This window comes from Poecilia reticulata, linkage group LG9, assembly GCF_000633615.1.
Source record: "Poecilia reticulata strain Guanapo linkage group LG9, Guppy_female_1.0+MT, whole genome shotgun sequence".
In the NCBI taxonomy this organism is placed as follows: Eukaryota; Metazoa; Chordata; class Actinopteri; order Cyprinodontiformes; family Poeciliidae; genus Poecilia; species Poecilia reticulata.
Window position 1 is genome coordinate 24,654,399 of NC_024339.1, and position 24,021 is coordinate 24,678,419.

Here is a 24,021-nt window from a genome sequence, read left to right on the forward strand (position 1 = left end):
CACACACACACACACACACACACACACACACACACACACACACACACACACACAGTTGGACTGTTGCTTTCTGTCTGTGGCGCAGTCATTCAGGAGGCTGCTAATTAAAGACACACAACAATGAAGCGTGGAAACCCCAAAGCAACAGTGTTAATCAGAGAAAAAAAAAAATCAATGTAAGAGCAGTAGTGATTAGAATGAGGGCAGCCAGCCGTTTCAGCAGACCTCAGATTTGATCTAAGTGGCGATTTTAATACAGTTCATAAGGACTTCTTGTGCACTTCTTTCCCCGTCTGCCAGAAGCTGGTTGAGTCCGAGACAAATCCAGAAAGCTTTATTACTGGATGAGTTCTGGGAAAAAAGCGTTTGCTTCAACTTATTTGATGATATTAATTCATCATCAAACACTCTATTGTTTCAGATCATTGTAAAAATATTCTGCTGTTGACTTTGCGTCATAACTTCTGTTGCTCCCAACCATTCGAACACAAAACAAAGAATTTAATTACTGTTTTATATACGACATTGAAAACTTTTTTAAAAACATGTAGTCATGACATTTATTTTTAAGTTTGCATATAAAGCACTTCTCATTTTATATCAACACTACTCTAATACTTTCTACCTGTTGCCTATAGCTGGCATTACTACTTTCATTGATATCTCCAATGCCTCTTTGTTTAAAAATACTTCAACTTCTTTTAAAATTTTTAAACACATTTATCAGTTGACTATAATTATTTTTGATTTATTTTAGCAACCTGTGACAGAGTGCTGCCCTGTGTCTCTGCATGCTTTTTCTCAGATCTCTGCAAAAATGACAAATAAAAACCTTGAACCTTCTATATTTTACCATTAAAGCGAAATGTCCACTGTGGATTTCTCACTTGTGTTTGTCATTCATTATTTAACATGAATCTGTTCCAAATGTGGTTTCTTTGTTACTCAGAGAAAGCGTGAATAATTTGAAAATTGTTTGACCTTCTGATCAAAACTTTGTCATGAAAAATATTTTTTCTATGCAGATTAAAAAGGTGGCGTTGAGGGATTTTGATGCGGCTCACAATCTACGTTTGTTCTAAAAAGCAAGTTTAAAATAACAAAAAAAAAAAAAACATACTTCACATCTGTAAACACACTTCAGTATTTTTGCACCGCCTTTGTATCTGCTTTGACGGTTTAGAAAAGAATATGATTGGATGTTTTATAAATAGGATAATTGCTATGATCTCAGTCATTCTGTAATTGACGTGCTATTATAAAAAAAAAAAAAAAAAAAGCCTTTATCTATAAATCTTTTCACTTGCTTTTAATTGAAGGTATCAATGAAGAGAAAAAAAAAACACCTAAAACTAGGTTACAGGAGGTCAAGCAATGTAAAGTGCTCTCTTTTCGGCCATTCACGGGAGAAGGTCAGGTCAATCATGTAAGTATGGCAGCCGCTTCTCACAATCGACATCGGGATGGGTTAGCCCTTCTGTGCTAGACAGAAAGCCTGCTTTTGTAGCGTCGACCCCTTCAGAAGCTTCTCGGTTCTTCGGCTGTGTTGTGGCGACGGAGGGGTGGGGGTCTCTGCTCTACGAAGAGGGGCCCTCTGTGAAAAGGCCCCACTCAAGAGGAATAAAGGAGCCTCTCCAGTGGTTTGTTTTGGAGGCTGTCTTATTGATCTGTCTACCTATGAATGAATGCATTGGCCCAGTTTTCCCGCTCACAGCTACAATGGCACTCGGCCTGTATTAACTGCCCCGATGCTACTCCCAGAGAATGGCGCACATTGAGAGGAGTTTTGGGAACGTTTGTCGTTTCATCCCTGAATCCACAAACCGTTCCCCGGAGAATGGAGACGGTTAACAAGGAGAAGTAAATCAATGACCGCTGACTGCCAAAAATCAATATTACAGATTGAGCAAGAACGTGGAACGGTTCATACATACAAAAGACGCTGAACCACAACAGCCACTTCATTTTCCTAACTGAACATTAACTTGTTTGGGACCTTGGAGTTCTGTACTAAAAACTGGACTTTTAAGTACCATTATGTTATTCTCAACTCGGAGTAAAAATCTTTTCAGAATTTAGTTTTTCTCTTCCCTCCCCCTACTTTCCTTGTTGCTCATGAGCATGCTCATGGTCAAGATGTGCCTTAAAATAAATTGCTGTTCGAAACAATTAATAATCCAAAGAAAATGAATATTGGAGGTTTTTCCCTGCTTTTACCATCCTATGTTTTTAGCATAATAAACTCAAAGTTTCTGTCCATCCTGGTTTGTTAGTTCCAGGTATTTTAAACTATTTAATTATTGCTCTCGACTCTAGAACGTATGTAAGCGAGTAGTCATTCCCTTGTAGACGTTTAATAACTTAGAAAGATCAATACCAATTTGTCTTATTTGTAAAGCATGTTCTCTTGTCTTTCCCAGTTTGATAAGTAGCAATGTGACATGGACCTCTGTGTGTCTCTGCACTTGCATGCTATAATTGAAAAGGAAAGGCATTCCAAGGAACTTCCGATACACCAACAGTGCTTGGAGACATTAATTGTCACCTCTACCAAATAGTCTTAACATAATGTCATTTTTTTGGCAGTAGGAGAATCTTATGCGCAGACAATCTTGCTACTAAGCACAACGAGGAGGACAGCTAAGTGAGTTCAAACCCTACAAAGCTTAGAAAGTTGGAACAAAGAATCACATTTTGGGTCTTAAATCTGCATAACAACCCTACATAAAAACTGTTAGAAATAATGTAAAAAACATCCTACAGTGTTTCTAATACTGTAGGATTAGAAACACTAATCCTACAGTGTTTCTAACACAGTTAGGCTGTGTTGTACAGCCTAACTGTGTTGTACACAGTTAGGCTGTGTACAACACACACAGCCTAACTGTGTGTGTTGTACAGTTAGGCTGTACAACACACACAAAAAAGAAAAAAGGACAAAGTAAAGAACATAATTTATTTAAGACAAAATCTAAAGCAGAAATAAATACATGACAGAACAACATGTGTTATTTTAGTCTGTGAACCCAAAAATGAGTAATAAACACTTACAGTGGTAAAAAACTGAAAATATCAACATCTGTTCATCTGCACAGTGGATTCTGAAAATATCCAAAATATTATTTTCAATTACCCAGACCAGGCCATTAAATAAAAAGGCAATCTCTCACAGATTTGTCAAACACATAAAAAAAAATAATTTTTAGCCATTGTGCAATTCAACAACAAAATGAACGGCTTACAATTCAAATTAGAAATGTTTTCAAGCATAAGCAAATAAATATAAAAAAAATTGATGAAAAAATAAATGATTACAACAAATATGATTAGGATGAGATTCAGATTAAACACATTTGACAAGGAATGAATTTGAAAATTGCAGGGAAGTGGGTGGAAGGGGGTTAAATCAACTCAAATCAATTTATTAAAACACAATCTAAAAATCAGGCAGGATTGATACATTCGCTATGTGCATATTTCCCATCGTTTCAAACAGACACAAACTAAAGCTAAGACTGAAAATCAGGATTTTAGAAATGTTGACATGGTGTTGTTGGAATATGTTGCTGTATACAAAACTGACGTCTGGAGTTCATAAACTCCAGCTGAACCAAAGAAAACTGTAATTTGAAATTAACCTGACACAATGTGCCCTACATTCCTAATAACACTGGGCAAGTGTGTTGGAAAAGTGAGTCAACAGCACGACGACTCCTTGTGCGCATATTTATACGTTCCTACCGACGTAGAACGATCCACAAAGACTCACTGAACACATGTAGTTCTTATGTGAACCGCAACTGCTAATTCCCAATGTACCAAGTCAGATCTACAGAAAAACTGAAGGCCGCAGAGCTGTAGTGTAGTTTCAGAGTAGCAGAAACAAAACCTTCAGCAACAAAGCACAGGGTTGTTGGGTGACAGGACCCTTACTTGGCACCATTTTAAAAACGTAGATTTTAAGAAAAGAAATCTGAAAATGCACAATTAAATGTACGAGATAAAAAAAAAAAGTGCCATCTTAACAGCAGCTGACTTCTCTTCATAACAATGCCCTTTGAGTATACAGCCGACGATCAGCAGTGAACACGTTACCAGCAGACAGACAGAGGGGCATAAGCTGTTACTCCGACTGAGCCCCACACATGCTGGCCTCCCGTAAAACATATTAGTCCTCTCACACGCCCACTAAAATGGCTCAAGTAAAACCATGAAGGTAACAAACTATAAACATGACAAACACACCAGAAATCCTTCCATTTTTAAATTCGACTTTGTCCTGTATGGCGAGCTCTAAGCACATCAACTTCAAGCTGAGGAGAAACCATCACGTCTCTCCGACTCTAGAAACCCGAGCAGGACTACAGTTTCCAAGCAGAAACTCACTGGTCCTTAATTCAACGTTTTAAGACTGTGTAAGACATTTCAGGTACAAAAAAACAACAAAAAAACAAACAAACCAAAAAAAACAAAAAAAAAAACAGGTTAATATTTCTAGTAAAACAAAACTTTAGGAGACTTAAGGAGTGAAGAACAACTCATAACCCCATTCTGTTTCCTTTTGGTCCCAACCTCCTTCCATTTCATAGCCATGTACTTAACCATAGAGCATTGGTTTGTTTCTTTAGGTAGTTAATTATCTGTATCATTGTAAAGAAAAATAAATGCTAAACAAATATGATTCAAATAAAACCCATTTTCCTAAGATTGTGGTTCAGATCCCTGTTTGGGTCATTTCAGTCTTATAAAATTTGACACTTTTTGACCCCGGATTAAACTGAAACTATGAGCAACCTCCAGCAGAAGGATAATTAATAGCCATTATAGTCATAACGCACATTCCTTACAGTAGTCTGCGAGTAGATTATAGGACACTTATTTAAAAACGCTGGTTGTCAAAGCAGGTACAAAATGTTCCGAAAGTGAACACAAACTGACGCATGGCGTTTACAAAACATCCCGAGGTAGACAACCAATTTTATTATCCAAAACAGATTGGGAACAAAGAGACCAAACCTACAAAAATAAGAACCGGTGAAGAGGAGAAATGACCTGTACCAGAGCAAGACGCAACCAAAAAGTGAACAAATCATGGTAGAAATCAGTTTCCAAACAAACACAAAACACAAAAATGATAAGGAAAAAGAAAACAGTCTGATTAGAATGATCCAGATATTCTGTGATTTAAATGTAGCTTCTTCACAATCCACCAACGGGTATTTCTGTGGGTGATTCACATTTCCTTCGACAACAATATTTCCAAATTCAACTCTAGACAAAAATTACAGTGAGTGGAAACTAAAAGAGGACCACTCGCCTATCTTTTTAATTAACACTTTTCTCTAAACATTATTGTTTATTTCATACAAGTGGTAGTTCTGTTGGCCAGTCCACTAAGACCTAAACAGATAGCTTCGAAACAGTCAGCTAATGTCAAATATATTTGACTGTTCAAAAGATTTGACTCCCATTGTTATTCGTGAAAAGCCGAGTGTCAAAATAGATAATATTCTTTCATTTAGCATTTGATAACTGATACATTTAGCGGCTGTTTATATTATACTTTTCAGTTAATTTACACATCAAAATAGCATTGAAGACAAATGATAGGTAATAATTTTGTAATTACTCTAATCAATATGTTTTAATTTCTTGGTAGAGGGGTAGCCTCAGGTTTCAGATTTTAAATAGATTATGCGTTTTATTCAAAATTTCAAGCTAAATCAGTAAAATTGTAGTAATTTTACTTTCATACCAGTAAAATCGATAAAATGTGCTACGATAAAAAGAATGACCTGGCGATCATTGAAATCAGAGACAATTTAAAGAAAATGGTAACATTTTAAAATTCGTACTCTAATTGACTTGTTGGAAAGCATTAAAGGAGCTGCATTATGTTTTTATTTATAGTTAAAGATATCTGAGAATGTTTGAGATTACCGAATAACGGTATGTAGCCCGCAGTCACTAAATGGCTTTAGTCACCCGTTTCTATGCAGAAAAGCAAAATTGCATGAAAGCCATTTTTCAATTTACTAATGACAATCTGAATCTCTGATTATTTTATTGTGTAAAATTCATAAATCTGTCTGTAGAGTTTTTATGTCACTTTGCCGATGACACTGATTTATTTACCTCTGTGTTTAATGGTGAGCCTCGTAAAGACTTAGAGCTTTTGCTGCTCGATTGAATAATAAAAAAAAAAAAACATCACTTCTATGCAAGTTAAATCAAATAAGAGTTCACAGTCATCTGTGGAGGAAGCACTGGGAGCAAAACCAAGAGCTCTGATGATATGATCAGTTGTTCTGAGATGGTCAGAGACATGGAGGTGACGGAGGAAGAGTTGTGGAGCAGAGTCACGAGTGGGCCTCTGTAGCCCCCCCAATAGGTCCTTTTCTGACCATGTCCAGAAAAGTAGGGGTTTAAATGCCACATTTGGGGACTGCTGCTGATGCTATGCCGCCATGAGATACTGATGGTAGAAGAGGCCAAAAAGAGAGGTGGAGAACAGGCAGGCAGCAATCCACCAGGTGAAGAAGGAGAACAGACCCCTGAAAAGTAACGGGCTAAAAACAGTCCGTAAGCCCCCAAGAGCCATTGAGAGTTGGGCCACAGATGCCCGGGCTCCGGTTTCCACCACTGTATCTGGTTTTAGAGGTGCTATTTGTTCTGTTCCGATAACAGAATCAGAGTTTATCTCATGGAGGCAAGGCAAGTCTTCTTCAGGATAGACCCACCAGGAGTGACCACCTAATGCAAGTGAAGAAAAAAAAAGGGGAAAAGAATGGCTTGATGTTATAGAAAGCAAAGACTATTCAACACAAAAGTAAAATACTAAGGAGTGACTCACCTAAAGTTTTTAGCAGCAAAGTTGTATGTAGCAGCATCACCAGTGGTGCCACATACTGTAGTGCGATTACGCACAAGTAGTAAAAAACACGTGCAATCTAGACAAAGAAGAATGGCATTAGTGCAGATTATAAAACAGTTGCAAGACAAGACATTTCCAAACATTCATCATGTGAATCCAACATCGTCACTGGCCGACTTTTTGAATTTCTGAATGGCTGGTTCTCCGTCAGGGCCAATCAAACTGAAAATTAGACCATTTTAGTTAGCAGTGAATTCTCTAAGTTTTCTTGGTATTTAAAATGATCTTAAAATAATAACTAAAAAGTAAGTTAGAACAATGGCAACAACAAATAATCTGATTAGTTAGTTCCTAAAACCGTAACGTGAGCAAAATTTAAAAAAAAAAATAGAATTTGAGGACAGTAGACATTAATCAACACATCGGTAACAGACCTCAATGCAAATTAGTGGAATTTAGAATAGTAGCATATTTATATCTATAGTTATAAAGGAAAATGGCAAAACCATAATATTTGTAGATTTAAATCGAAGATATCACATAATACATGGCACAACCATTCAATTATCTACACTTTCAAAACTATTCTAAACTAAAGCTATAACTCTAGAAGACATGGCTGCTATTCAATATTTAATACTAAACAAGGTGCCAAGTTTAGAGTCTCTTAAATAGTACAATTTATGAAGAAAACAGCTGCAGCGTTGTGGTTTAAAAGAAGCAAAAACTATGAACAAAGTAGTTACCATCTTCTGCAGGTCAACCGTACTTATCCGTCCTGCTTCCTTCTTCATCTGGTCCACACCTTTCTGTGCCAGGTTGAGGTAGGCCTGCAGGTGATGTCTCATCATGGCGAGCCGGAGCACACACATCAGTATAATAACCCATAACCGCAACGAATCATACGTCTGCTCGCTCATCCTGGCATTAATGGGAAGGTGGAAATAAAGGTGGAGAAACAGGGGGGAAAAAAAAAAAAGGCAGTTTTTTTCTGCTCCACAAACTTAACACATCGTGAAAGCACCAATCTGGGTGGTAAGCAGAGACACAGAGACAGAAAGAAATGACAAGGGGAGGAAAGAGAGCCACAAACAGCTCAGAAGAAAAAGCAAGAGAGGGTGAAATTGAGGTATAAAAAGGTGAAAAGGGGGTAGTGTAACATGAAATTAAACTTAATAAGGTTTGACCTTGATGCGCATAAAGGCCTATGTCAAAGGCAGAAGAAAGTTAGATACACGACAGACTTCAAACAACAAGTAGAGGATAACATCTTAGAATTAATGATGAGAGGGGAGTTAAAGAAAACAACTTTCTTTTTGCGGTGAAGACGATGTATATGTTGCCGTCACTTCTTCTATGAACTAAACACAGCGCTTCCTCTAACCCACTGTTGTAAACTTAAGTTTACTTTGGTTTTATTTCTTCTCTTTAAAACACAAAGGGAAGAGACTTTTCCCAGTCTGCTTGTTTGACTTATAAGTAGCTGATTAGTAAAAAAAAATCTAAATTAAAGTAGCTCATTTGCAGAGTGAGGAAATCATTTGTGTAATAATGCCAAACAAAGACATAGTTGAAGCTTAAAAATAGATCTTTAAACATTACTACGGTTTTATCGTTTTGCTTGATAAGCATCCATGTCCTCATGTTGTAGTTTAATAAAAAAAGTTTTAAAAAGTACAAAAAGACCCAACTTAAAACACGTAATCATGACAAAAAAATGTTAAACTGGTTTCTATGAGAACTGATGGACAAAATGATCTATCTGCAACTTGTCTTACTGTAGAATTATGACGTTCTTCTATTGCATTAGACTCTCTGCCACTAGGCTACTGCTGACACAGCATGGTGCTGATGTAGAACGGTTATGATGACAATCCATATGCTGGTTATTGTACTAACACAAAAAGCTGCTTATGGTGGAAAAATGACAAAAAGACAGCAAGTTCACAACATCTTTTATGTGTGATGTTGCTTTTTCAACAATATATAAACAGCCACCACTTTTAATAAATTAGCATATGGTGATAGAGCTACTTGGTCTATGTATTTGTGCTTTTTTTTCAGAGAAATAAGGACATTTTTTCTACATTTATCATCATGAACCACATGATTAAAAAAATTGATTAACTAAAGCATCTTAAGTTTACATTTAAAAATAACTACAAGCTTCTTCTTTATGAGCAAAAACATATTTTTGCTCATACAAAAACTACATGAGAATTTCACATTTTCCAAAATGTCAAAGCACCACACAGTTAATATTATATTTATGAGGAAAAAAATGCTAGAGTATAGTATAGCATGGTGTACACAAAACTTTTACTTACAAAGGCACACTCTCTTTCCCAAGAGTGGGATTCAATAAGTAGTCCTTGGTAATGGGCTTTACCCACAGCAGGACCATGATGAGGGGGGAGAGGAAGTTGATATAAAGCAAAGTTCTGTGAAACAATAAAGAACAGAAGCAGAGGCAATTCAGTAAGCTTTACTCCAACATTTTCTAATCATTTTCACTTAAGCTAACCTGAAGTTATACATGTTTAACCCCGATGTGAAGTTAACAAGGACAGACTTTAGAAATGCAACCTTCCATGAAAGAGGTGACAATATTTACATGGCAAAAAAAAAAATTGAGGGCACTGGAAATAATCCCCTCTAGTTACAGGGTTTGCCAACGTAAGCTTATGGCACTTATGGAGGGAAATGGAAGAGGAAGCCATTTTGGAAAGGCTACTATGCCAAAGTGGATTATGTGAATGCAATGTGCTTTCTGCTCAGCACCTCCTATCATGGCCAGAGACATGCCACCCAGCGAGTTCTTATACAGAAAAACGACCAAACTGAAGATATCTTCATCTCAGTCACAGAGCGATCTCTTGTATCGCACATACCCAGAACAATATAAGACCTTTCTGCTTGACTGTTCAAAATATAATCATTTGATCCTTGGGGACTGAATGGGTGACCAGTCTGAACAGGATGTGTTTAAGGTCCAAGAAGAAAAAAAAAAAAAGAACAAGACTAGTCTAAAAAGCTTACACCAACATCAGCAAGAAAAAGATGTTTGCTTATGTGTGCCCTTCATGTTATTTTTGTCAACCAAATAAGTTCCACAGCTAAACAGGTGGTAGTGCTTAATGAATACATTTTATTCATTTTCAAATCCAAAAATATTAGACATGGATCTGATACATTACTTCTCTCTTTATTTTAACTTTATCGGAGGAAAGAAACACTTTTATTAGAATATAAGGTACCTAGCTCCTAGACCTACAACTAACCAAAATGTGGTCAGCATCACGTGTAAAACTTGCATTTCAGTTCACTTTAGATTTGCCTAATTCAAGACAAAACACAGCAACAACAAAAAAAAAAAGAAAAAGAAGAAGAAATACTGGCACAGCATGGGCTCACCGTCTAATCTTCCTGCTGTTTGATTTCATTCGCCACAGAGTATAAGTGGGTCAATGCACCACAGAGAACTGCACCCGGTGTTTGGAGGCTTCTGGTATCCAGGCTCACATTTTACTGTGGCAAGTTTAGACTACTGCTAGCTCATTAGCTCCTCAGCGTTTCACTGTTTGTGCTTTGGAGGCTCAACAGATGTGTCATTCAGGTCACAAATAGTGCGGATCCAATCAATGTATATATACATATATTGATATAAAATAAATAATTTTCGTTTTTTAAATTTAACTGAACTTTTCTTTTTTTAAAGTGAATAAAGAATGGATAAGTAGGGTATTAAAACTGTCTATGAAGAGTAACTGAATGTTAAAGGAATACAAAAAAAATGTCTCCTAAAGCAGAGGGGTACAATGTTGCAAGACACTCACTGTGTAAATTTTGCTGTGGTTAGGTTAAGTGCATCTAGGTGCATTTGGGCCAAACGTAGGCCAGGGAACGTTAGAAATGCTCCAATCAGAGAGCAGAGCAGGGCCAGGATCAGCTTGAAGGTGAGCTTAGATATGGGGCCCCTGTGAAAGAGAAATGACACAAATGCAAATGAAAGGAAGTCCCAATTCAAAGAGGTCATCTTCCAAATGACCCTAATTTCAACAAACAGCAACATAGCTATGAAGAGAGAACTTGATTAGAGAGCAGCTGTACACAAGCACAGGTGCCGAGTACAGCCTTATCCATGAGTTAAATACCTGGCAACAATACGAAACTCCAGATTCTGAATATAATGTGAAAGTAGTAAGAAACGTATGTGGAACCAGTTCAAAACCATGTGCACACGGCTTGTTTAAAATTCATTTCAAGTCCGACATAGAACCAGATGAGAAATGCTGAATCAGGTTGCTTGGTCCACAATATTACAGGTGTGCAGAAAGATACATGTATAAGCATTTTTAAATGCTTAGGGATGGGGATGCTGACGTTGAACCAAACCCTGAACATCTGCCGAATACAAACGTCCTGAACAGAAGACAGATATTTACTGTCTGAAAAAAAAAAAAAAAAAAAAACTATTATAATGCAGCTGCATAATTTCAAGATTAGCTTTTTTGGAAAATTTGTGGTTAAAAAATATCTACGGTATACGTTTCAGAACTACGGCTAGAGTCCAAAGACATCACAGTAAAAAGAATATAAAAAAAAATCAAGTAGCCAAGTCATAGCTTTTCAGCACATTTTTTTATACCGTTTTATGAACATAAAAGCTTCCGTACAAACATCAGCTCACTACGCATTAATGATATTGGAACCAATGTGCACATCATCCTGTGTACTTTCAAAAAGAGTCAGAGGAGCTAAGTATAAACATAGTTCTGTTGAATTATTGCCAAGACACCATGGCATATTTCAAGAGATTGAGTAGAGCCCATGCTTCAATGGACCATCAGAATGGATTTAGGAGTTAAAGTGAGAGCTATGTAATTTTAGGGGAGCAGACAGACAGTAGTAAGGTTTTTGTTTTTACTATGATGTGGCATAAATACAGCAAATTCTACTACAATATTATACTTGTTTTTCATTAAAACACCCTTTGATCACAACTATGGGCACAATAAGCATAAAAAATATTTAATGTACTTACTGTGACTCTAAGCCCTGATGCTCCAGAAACTGTTGAGCACTGTCAGAAAAGTTTGCAAAACCTAAGAGTGAAGAAACAGTGACTTACCACAAGTGATAAAAAGTTGAAAAAGTGATTTGTGAGAGCGACGGTGGTGCACTGACCTGTCTCCAGACCAAATTCCAGGTAGTTTTCAGTAACAATGAGAATGATCATAGCTTTGACAAAAAAAAAGAAAGCAAATGTAATGCAGAGGGATCGCTCGCCTCCTTCCTCCAGCTTGAAGTAGTGGGCCGTGAGGGAAAAAAGGATTTTACTATGGAGAAAAAGTCAAGGAAATGAACTGAAATGATACTTAAGCACCTAAATAACTGTAATTTTTTAACTTACCAGTCCAGTTTAAAAAAAAATTCACAATTATATGCCTTATAGAGCCTTGCAAATATATTCACACACCTTAAACATTCTGTCACAAAACTACAAGCTTCAATATGTTACTTTGGAATTGTACATCATAGACCAAAGCAAAAACGAAGAAACTGGGGTGTGCATTTGTATATTTTTCTGTGTGAAATTTGGCCAAGGAGGAGAGCTTCTGTAAACACCAATGGCTGTAGATAGGTACCAACACCCCCAGCGGCCCCACTAAATCAGTCAACTGGGTTGTGAAAAAGGGGCCCTTCATTCTGCAGCACAGGCATAAAGTGCCACCAACTGACTGAGTCTGGTCAACAAAACGGGAACGACTGATCTGTTTGGTCAGTGGCAAGAATAAAATGTGTTATTTTACAATCATTCAACATAACAGAAAAGCAGGAGAAAGGTAAAGTCAATGATGTGACATATTACTTTTATTGTATTTGTGGTGTTTACTGTAGGAATAAACACCGTGGGTTTTAGCAGGACATCTGTTGGCACTCGTTCACATGAATTTCCAATTAAAAATGAGAAGCAGAACTGAGAGAATGATGCAAGGATACATGACAAAGGCGAGTACAAGTAGGCACCAGACCACACTGATGTTCATCTCTCCTGAGGGCTGGGCTACGCTGTAGTAAAGCTCTGTGATCAGATACACTGCAGTAGCTGCTACAGTGAAATCCACCAGCCACTGGAACTCAGGGAAGTAGTACAATGCTGAGGGGGAAAAGAAGACATTTAAAAGTTTTGATTATTAATAGAATAAGTAGAAACTTTAAAGACATTTTTAGAAAGAAGTCAGCTTGATTATCTCTCGGACTTAGAAATGTTTGGAAAAGTACCTAATGTGTCGACTTCTGTGATGCATTTTGTCTCCAGCTGCAGGTCTATGTCCTTTGGAACGGTTAGCGGTTTATTGTCTATGTGACCATTGTACTTCCTAGAGGGAAATAAGGGAGCAAAACACCAAAGTTCAGAGAAAAAGATGCACAGTTTTATAAGATATACAGATACACACATTGTGGCAGAACAATGTGTGTATTTGTATATTTGCGCCTTCAGTGCAAATATAAGAATTCAATTACCTCAGCATTATCTGTTCGAGAGAAATGTTTTAACTTTGAATTTATGAATTAAAATAAAAATGTTCTACTCTAACAAGCTCATAAAAAAAGGAACATAGTTAGCAGCCTCTCTTATGTTAACAAGGGGAGGCCAACACTAACAGCTGGAGAATAGAGACCTGCTGCTTATGTCCTGGATTCAGAAATACAATACCACCGTAAGACTCTAGCGCCAAACATGCCTGGGACAGATTTCTTCTACGAGACACCTGACAGAAAAAATGAGGATTAACTCCACCCCTGACTGAGGGAGTCACTCTGTTAACAAAGAGGACGGAGTTGCATGGAATGAGTTGAAAAGGATCGCGGTCCATTTTTTTTTCTTTAGGGAATTATTGAGCATGTGGTGCTAGAGAGACCTGACCTGACTCACACCGGGTCAGAGAAAAGCCTACAGAAACGTCTCAAGTTCAGATATAACATGTGGTATGGCAAGGATTAACTTGAAGATGAACCTTATTTACATACACACTTCAACGGGGGAGTACAAAGACAAACAGCTAAAGTTACAAGTTAGACATATGGTGTAACCTTTGTCAGCATCATTTTTAAGTTAAGCAAATTATGAGTTACAAAATAATCTTAAAGGAAAATCATTTTCCAGAATGATATTTGACCATTTTGAAGACAGATCAGTTCTTAGAAAAATAAAGTATTTTAAACCATCTTGTCTCAAAAATAGCATGAAATGTAGCAATCCCATCCCCTCCCCAGAAGAAGGACCTGCTTTTCTAGATACAAACAGGATGGATTGCTTTGAACTCTAATAAAGTGCCGTAAAGACACAAAACAAACTGTCTTCCATCGGATTTCAAACAGTCCTTAAAAACAAAACATCAAAATGTTTTTCTTGACATCACTTTGTTTTTTATCCAGCCAAATCATCTGCATTCTCCAAAAAGGAATACTTGTGTACTGTCCGTGTGTCTTTGCACTTCCAAAATTCCCCCAAAAATCGTCTAACCTGTCTTTCCTCTTCTGTCCCTTTTGTTTCCCAGCCAAGTTCCTCAACTCATCTTCCGTGGGGTGCTGATACCACCGCAAACTGCGAAGAAGATAAAAGGACAGAGACATTTTATCAAGCAGTGAATATGGCAGTAAAAAGGTACAAAAAGCAGATATTTTTGTGGAGATGGATAAGAAGAAACAGACTGAAGCTAAATTTACTCAAACTATGTGATTGCTGAGGTACAAAAAGAGCAAATAAATATGGATGTGGAGTACATCTTGGATTTAAGAAAACTATTATAGAAAGACTCAAATAGTAACCATGTATGAGTGCATAAAAGGTAATTTCTCCCACTGTTCTACACATTCGGCTCCCTTTAAATCCATCCTCACAGCTGTGTTTAAATCCCACTGACAACTTTAGACTGTAAGACAATTTCTTTTGCTCAATTTTCCTGTTAACAGCTTATTAAGTGTTATGTGTGTAGAAGTACATATTCACATGAAAAATGCCATTTCTAAAGAATATCTCTAAGCCACGTTTAGAGGCCCTGCTGTCCTTTACTTCTAATTTTCCATACTTTTCCAGACTTTCTTTATAATTTTGGTGCTCAGTCTTTAAACATGGACCCCCCGACTGATAAATGGACACATGGATGGACTGATTAAAAGATGAACAAATAGGTGCACAAGAACAGCAATATCAATGGACAAAGTGGCTGATGAGCTGATGGCCGACTCGAGTCATGGATGGGAGAAGTGATTGGATAAACAGAAGAATGGATGGATAGATGGGTAAACAATTGACAAATTGATGCATGGGCATCCAAGACACAGCTCTGTCAGGCCATGTGTCAAATCTGTACAGGTAAGTTTCAGCAAATCAAGAAAAATACAGTCCATAATTTCTTGAATATCACTCACACTATAAACACACTTTGTACACGTCACCCTGAAGCCTTCCAACAGAGAAAAATAGCTTTTTCTTCATGAACATTGGATGATACTCGAAAACCAAACTTAACTGAGAAGGGTCGATGACCACCATGTTGTGGAGCAGTGAAGGTGAACAAGAGCCTTCGGTGTGCATTACTATAATTAAATATTCCTGAAATACAGGCCTATTTTTGAGTTTTGTCAAGGTTCACGTTGTATTACCCATTCAGTCAAGATTTAGTAAGTCATGCTCAAAAATTTCACAGCACATTTATGCAAGCTTAAATTAGGCCTACTGAATGATGGCAGTAAGGAGAATACCATGATATAACTGGTTGTCAAGCCATCCTGACACACACTCTAGTATTGTCTTTGCCACATGTCTGCCACAGACAGTAAAAGAAATTGACAGAAACTTAGCCAGCTCGCTAACGCCATCATCAAGCAAGTTAATGTGGATAAAACTGTAAAAGTGACATATTGGACTATCCAGGATAGTAAACAAAGTAATAAATGTTTTTCAATTTTGACATGAAGGGGAAAACTAGAGACACACCAGCTTTTTTATTTGTGGTGTCTGAATGTTGTTTCTTTTAAAACTATTTTAAATGTACAAAGTGTTTAATTTTAATTGAGGTAAACTCTCATCAAATGGATCAGGCCTGGTAAAAATGATAATATGTTACCTGCCACTGCACAGGAGCCATCTTGCGAAGGAATAATGAGGTAAAATTTTCTGAATTACACTGGCCATTACCATGGTAACCACCAGCTGCACACCAAACAAAGCCTGTGAGAAAAGACAGTAAATACACTTAGTTATTAATTCAAATGATAACAAACATGAACTATCCTCTAAAGAAAAAGTCACAACTTTTAAAAGTTATTCAGGTCTTTCGGTGTTGTCATTCTCAAAAATACACTTAACACACAAAGGGCTTAAAAAACAGCAACCACAAAAGTAAAACCAAAGCCAAACACAATGAAAAAACAACAAAATTGTTTGAGAGGTTATTCATCTGTTTTTTTTTCCTCTCAATTTACACCCAATAGACTGATTTACAATGTATTTAAAGAGTGTTATTGAATCTGTCTTCAATGTAAAAGAGTCCAGATAAGATTTGACCAAATGATTTCAGATGTCGAGCTGTAGATAATGAACATTTTTGTAAAATGATAAATTAGCTGTTTAAACTAAGTGAGGGATGTCTTCAGTGTTTTCAGAGTACATGACTGCCGTGAGCAGTTTTTGTTCATCCACCATCAACATAGCAAGGCAAATTGAGAACTACTTCTTTTTTTACTTCAAAATATAACTCACAAGTACAGACACAAGTTGTTGCATTATGTCTACAGCAGATAAAATTAGCAGACCCTACTTTCTGCTGACCGCAACTTCACAAGACGGTCTTCACTTCGACGAGAAATATAGTGGAGCTTTAATATCATGAGGTCTTGTGCCACAGAAATTCTTGCTAATTTGTCAGTTTTTTTAAGGCACCAGTGTTGATGTGACATTTCCCTTACTTCTCTTTATTGAGCTAGAGAATTAAAGTAACAGGTCTGGACAGAAAGTTGAAGACATTCAAGAATATGTTTCAGTAGCCTAAACAACAGCAAACCTCAGGTCTACAGTTTTCCGCAAAAGGTACTAAAATGACCAACCTTCAGTTAATTTTCAAATCCAAATCATGCAGAGACTAAAACGAAGGAGCAAGTGGAAATTATTCCGCTTTTCTATAGCAAAAACACTTGATTCTTTAATACATTTACTTGTATAAGGCCGTGGAGATGCTTGTCAGGAGTGACTACTGTTATCTTAAATACCACATCAATTTAGCTGCTCAAGTGCAGAATTGTTTTTTTTACCATTACGCCGATTATTATATGCCCAGAAATGTCACACTCCTGGTACTAATGCATCTAAATGCATAATTTTGCTTCTTTGTCAAGCTTAAACTTACTGAGCTTATGGAAGAAAGATGACAAGACCCGAAACAGTAACTGTTAACAAAATCATGCCAAAAAAACTTCCCAAAATGCAGCAGTCTAAACTAACAAAACCAGATTTCACAAAACAGAATAACAAAGATGACAGGGAGACTAAAGAAGATCCTTCAAACATGGTTTACAATAGCATCAAAGCGGCTTCACGTTTCATAATACATAAGTGTTGCATTTTCAGAAAATTTAAAGTCTCACTAAATTTTTCCCATCAAACTATTGTGTGGCACATGTTTCAAAATGTCTCTTGGCCAGACACAGCTTTTATGGTTGTTATCCAAAGATTTAGCAACAAAAGGGGCTCAATTCCAACCCAGAACCCTCAGATCAATATTCACTTAGGTTTAAGAGGCCAGAATCATTCCCATCAAGCTGTGCTTTTATCCAGCCGCTGTTGGCTCAGATCTGTTGGTGGGTTTCTCTTTGGCAATCGGTAGGAATCATTTATATCTTTTCCTGCACGCACTTCAGCAAAAAGACCAATTAATCTATGATAAAATGTTTTCCTTTTCAAGGGGGTGTCCTACGGCTGCAGTGCTTGAACTAGAGCCAGTTAAACTACGCTTAGGAAACCCATTATCTGAAAAATCCTGTTGCTTCAGCGTTTTCTTCACATCATGACCACACCCTGTAATTTTAAGTAAATAAGTTCCTTTCAAATAATTCAGATATCCTCTGTAGTATTAACTACAAAGCTGGGTTTCAGAATAAGACCTTTTCGTCATCTCTAGCTCAGTGGTGACATTAAGGATCCTTGTTACTTTTTCTGTATTTATGCCTCATTTACTGCAGTAGGTAGCCAGGTAGACCTCTTTATCAGAAAATCAACATACAGTAAAAGAAATATGTTGCATTCTTTGTTTCCAGTGATCTGAAAACCCAAACCCGTCATTACTTATTTGCCTCTAAGGTAGGAGTGAATAACAAACATAAGGGATACAGTGAAAACCCAGCGCACAGAATAATCTGAGTAATACTTTAGAACAATACCAGTGTGGTACAGAAGGTGACAAATATATTGAGGACATAAAAGTGTGAGTTATATGCACTCAACTAAATTTTGTAATGGTCATAGGGAGCCCCAGTGTAGTCCAGCAAGGGGTGAGCGCCAAAACATGGAGTCAATGCATCTCCAAACATACTGCAGGAGAGGGCGGGAGCAATTTATGTTGCAGTTATACTCACTCATACTTGACGCGTGACCAAACACAACCTGTCTGAGTCGAGACATTTCTTCATCAGAGTAATGGTCATGCTATATAGGTCAAAAGAAGACAGTCTTCCTCGGGCGAATGCTGACCATTCTCTGTGGGGACCTGCAAGGATCTCAGGCCTAGGGGAAATTGACCCAGCATGTACTCCCTTATCTTGCCCAGTCTGCTTGACCCCCTCCACACGACAACCAAATGAAATCTGTGGGGGGTGGGGTTGTTGGAGCTGCAGTGATAACCACCATCTATAAGTGCTGGATGGAAGTAACTTTGTAAGCTGTAAAACATGTATTGACGGACAGCTGTCCAGCGTCATTCAGCTCCACTTCTCCTGGGTTTACAGATGATCATCAAATATCAGGGTAAAAATGAAGGAGACCGCTAACCGCTGTTGCCCAAACTCCTGTCAAATTCTGTGACAAATTATGTTATATTTACCCCACATCTAGTCACCTCCTTGCATTTTTTTTTAAATAGCGGAGACCTTTACTACAGCTAACTGATGTCTGTATTCAAATGTCTGCCATGCACAGTGCCATGCAAACATATTCATACACTTTCACTGTACTTCTGTGGATAATTGGTTGCACTCAATTTCAGTTATAGGTATTAGCGTAAAAAGGTTGAAGAGAATTGATGGCAAGGTCTTAAATGGATGTTTTACAGAAACTATACAAAATACTAAAAACTAAAATTGAAACTGTTCTAACTTAGGTCGGAGTTAAATTTTTTTTACGTTTTGCTTATTTTGTTTTTCCATTATGGATTCTGTTCTAAGAATATAAGGAATCAAAATAATACCTGCAGCAGATGGGTATCCTTGCATTCGGTTTGTTAAAACAGATTAGTTTTGAAACTAACAGTTTGCTCAAGAAAAGCTCAAGAGCACATCAGATTCCTGTCATATTAAAACTTCAACGTTTTACAGCAGTTCACACAAACTCTACAATCTAAATCTTTACATCACGGTAACATTTGCAACACAAATCAGTGATTATATTTATCTGTAACAATGACTTTCCCATGCTATATATGTGCTGCATCTGTACTGCAAGGCATATAAAGAAAGTTTTCTCAAGTGTGGAGAACAACAAGTTCAAGGTTTCCCCCCCAGAAAACTTGCTCAGGTTGGGTGCCAGGGCAGTTATTCATCCAGAAGCCTGTTGTGTTCATAAGTTCAAAAATGTTTAAAGTTGGCAGGAAATTTGAAAATATAACTTGATAATTATGTGTTATTGAAATATTGAAGATTAATACCGAAACACCAACTATAAAGTCTTAAAAAAATGCAAACATTTTAAAAAGACTAAGCAGTGCAAAGCTTGGTGGGGGCACAAGTAAAACCTGGTGGCCCGCCAGGCTTATAATTCACTGAGTTTGATGATGATTTGTTTATTGGTTCAACACAGAGGTCCGACATAAAGATGAGCAAATGACCCTAATGAATGAAGTAAGACATGTTATCCATCTACTGCATTTTCCACTGAAGAAATGTTGGCAAAACATTTAGACAATAATTTGATTGACTAAATAATACAGGTTTTTTATTATTATCATTTTAAGCTCTTCCATAGGAGATGTAGTTTTATATCAATAAGCGTTCATATATCAAAATGTATAGAGAGTTAGTGAAGGCATTTTGGAATTAAATTAAAAAAATTGTGGATAGATTAGTCATGCAATAAATATAATAAAGATAAACAGTATCTCTAAATTATTGAAATAATATATAATTAAACATTATGGCAAATGTGCACACGCAAGCTTTTTGTCATCCAATTTAAACTGCGAAATGCAACGTTTGACTAAAAGGTTTGGAATAATTATAAGACTAAGTACAATGTGACAAAAGCATTATTTATTGCTACCTGATAAATGAGTGTTTAATCTATTTAGGAACTTATAAATCAGATTGTAGCAATTATTGGAGCACAAAAGACAACTGTTGATAAGAGTTTTTAAAAATTTTCCATTTCAAATTCCATACTTCTAGACACAAACTTTAATGGCTCTCAACTCTTTTCTTATCTAGCAATAAAGTATAATATGAAACTTGACTATGAATTTACGCAGATATCTTCACAGTAGTAAGACTGAACTGTAAACATCAATGTCTGTAAGGAGAAAAACATAGAAAGCAAATAAAGAATGGGTGGATTTAAAACTCAAGGACAGAAAGATGATTGGGATAAGTGATGATTACTGTATACTACATTTAGCTGATGGGTTAGCTTAAACTCTTCTTTCCTATGCTTATTCAGACTTGGAAAATATCTAAATCAGCCTTATGTTGGTCTGTGATTACAAACATAAGGGTAATGAAAGGATTAGTCAAGTCTGTGAGTTCTCCTTTTTATTTGAGATTAATAGAAAGTGTATCTAAAAGTCAAGTCACTGTTGCTTTTGTTTTATATGCAACTATCCCATAGCATATCTCTCATTGATACTTATGCCATAAAAGAATTTTGAACTTCTTTTCAAAAGATAAAAAAAACATATCACAGAACTACTAAAGGTTTTTTTTATGACCAAATTATTTATACTTGCTTTAATAACTATGTTTGTATGCAAGTAAAGATAAATTGGGTAAGTTGTTCTATTTAAATATCCGTCACAGGTTTAGAAATAAATGACACCAAAGTTAGGTGGGTCAAATGATCCTGACAGTCTACCTGAGGGCGTCCTGAGGTCAAACCGTGCAGGTCAGATGAATCAACACAACCTTCACTACACGGCTTTAACCTCAGTTACAGGCTAAATGTTTACCACTAAGTTGGTTTTGTTCTTGCCATATTAATAGTCATATCTTATTTTTTTAAATTCTGATTATTGGCTAAAAATATGTCTTTCCATTAACGTGGGCTCCTTAACTGGAAGCTATTTCCATGTTAGCTAACTATAATTAGCAAGCTAAGAGGTATATTGATATGCTGGTTTAAGTGTAACAAATGTACCGCCACAGGAGTATAAACGAAGCCTGCCTTGAAACAAAAATGTTTCTTAGCCATAACAAACCAACGCATAACTTATTGACACCTAGAACAAACTGATAAAGCAACAGATGCAGACACCTGCTATGGCTAACAGGCTGTGCTAAAATGACACCACTTCTTTCACAAATATAATAGCTAACATAAACGAAACGGCAAAACGACTGCAAATATCTCAATATAATAGAAATATGTCCATTTGATATATCATCAGTGAACCACGACAGATACGAAAGAGCATTGCGTTCAGGTGCTTGCTGACATACTCACCATGTTGAAGTGCTGCTAAAGCGGACTCTACCCCAGCAACACACAGCGCCCCTACTCCGAAATCAAGTAGCAAGGAGCACATAAGCCCTTCTTGCGATGGCTGTGCACAGAAATGAACAGTCTCCTACCAAAACAAAATGTATCTCTCTATCTCTACAAATTCAGGCTACATCGTTAGAAAAATCAATGGATTCAACCTCCCCCCTCAAGTATTTTCAACTGCAGTAGAGGTCACACTGAAACTCTGGGTGAGAAGGAGTCCTCAAATTTGCCTGTGTGAAAAAGCGCTACTCGAGACAACAACAATGGTATTCCCACCTCATTAAGGTACTACAATCTCTTACTATGTAAGAAATCTTTGGATACTTTTAATACACAATTGTGTATTTTATTTAATCAAAAGTATTATTTGTGCTATTTAATACAGGCGTGAGCGAGATGACTGTGGTGATTCAGTAGGACCGCCTAAGTCAGGAAGGACCAACAAATCATTAGCACACGTGACATATTTGTAGTTGTTTCTAGGCATAACAGAGGAGACAGTGTATTATGCGCTATTTAAAAGAAACAAAATCTCCAAGTGTGTCCAGTTATTTTAGATTACCAGGACACAGTGAACTACGTTACTATTTTAAACTGGTGCAGAGATACCCCAAGCTGATTTTACACTGTAAAATAGCTCTTAGAATTATGACTGAGTAACAGTGATTCTTGAGAATAGGGACAAAACGGGTCCTATGGATAAAGCACAAAATTTGAATAAAATATACACAAACTATAATTTTTTCAAATATTTGACTAAACTAACCTGGGTCATGTGAGCACAACAATGTATATTTTCCTGGTGTTTGGAGAATATTTTTTTATTTTAAACATTGTAGTAAGTGGATGGTGTCTTTAAAATCCCTTGTCCTGGAGCAGAACTCAATACATTATAATAGTTTAAAACAATTAAAGGAATACTAAGATTATTATTATTATTATGACCATTAAGTATAAGTATTCATATAAATAATTATAAAAGAATCAATAAATTGAATTGAAAATTATTTTTATATATTTTCCAACTCCATTGAAATTTGTCCCTAGTTTTTGTCAACACCTTCAGACATAAAAAGAATGTAAGACAATCTGGCATTATTGGGGGGCACCAGAACGTCTGAGGACCCCATGACCTCTTCCTTTCTCTTCCTTTACTAAGAGGGCTAGTTAGCTCTGGTTAGCTTATGTTATTTAGTTTTTTCTTCTTTTTATTCCTAAGTTGCTCATCACAACCATGATGTGTCAATTCCATAACTGACAATTTACAAAACTTTGATGACACTTTGTGAAATAAATGCTTAATTTTAGTATACTGTAAAAATTTCATGGACCTGATGAGCTACAAAATGGCCTCCTTCATAATAAAATCATATAAATTGAGGTAGTTTGGCATTTCGTCAACTCCGTCAGATGTCAACTCCATCAGAGTTTTTGTGACTCTTTCAGTGAAATTGTTGTCAAATCTMACTTAAATGTACAATTAATTCATTTTAATGTATTTTACATAAATTGCATTACTTCACATGTATCAAATATTTCTTTTTACTCACTAGTTTGTCACCACCTTCAGTTCTGCGTCAACTCCATCATGCACTGTCAGATGGACTTTTTGTTGTTTTTTGTTTTAAATAATATTTCTTTTGTTTCTTCAGAAGCATTTATCTGTAAAAATGAGTAAAAATATCACTAAAAGGGTCATTAAAAATTTATTTTATATTTATTTTAGTCAGATGGTGAAGACAAAGTTCTGGGTCAGGTCGATTAAAAATGTAATTTAAAAAAAATTTTGCAACTGGGAGCCTACATCTTAGCATCTTTACATTTCCAAAACATTGTTTGTCATATGCATAAGGTTGAGAAATAATAATAATAAAAAAAATTGGGAAAATTAAAACCCATTTTGTCCCTATTCTCAAGAATCACTAATCAGTTGACCTTTACCTGTTTTTTTGGGTGTCGGGGTTGTGTGTTTTTTATTTAAGGGATGTTTGTGTAAAGAGCTCTGTTTCACATCATAGCCATCATTTTCAAGGAGAAAGGCATCCCAAGCCAGGGACCTCTACATCTTAAAATTTGAGATTTAAAGGGGCACATTTAAATGCCAAACAATAGAACCTGCAACTGAACAACCGATTTATATTTTATTGACATAGTACCACATGGTTAGGTCACTCTTTTA

General features: G+C 36.5%; 1 protein-coding gene across 1 annotated transcript; it reads right to left on the reverse strand.

The window, feature by feature from the left end:
• Positions 1-4,959: 4,959 nt before the first annotated feature.
• tmem161b (transmembrane protein 161B) lies at positions 4,960-22,042 on the reverse strand. Its single transcript, XM_008418891.2, has 12 exons — positions 21,801-22,042; positions 16,012-16,115; positions 14,406-14,486; positions 13,160-13,257; positions 12,878-13,034; positions 12,062-12,213; positions 11,919-11,979; positions 10,711-10,851; positions 9,202-9,315; positions 7,621-7,795; positions 6,854-6,950; positions 4,960-6,753 (listed from the first exon to the last, which is right to left on the reverse strand). The coding sequence occupies exons 1-12, from the start codon at positions 21,801-21,803 to the stop codon at positions 6,458-6,460; spliced, it is 1,479 nt and encodes a 492-aa protein (XP_008417113.1). The 5' UTR covers positions 21,804-22,042; the 3' UTR covers positions 4,960-6,457.
• Positions 22,043-24,021: the final 1,979 nt, after the last annotated feature.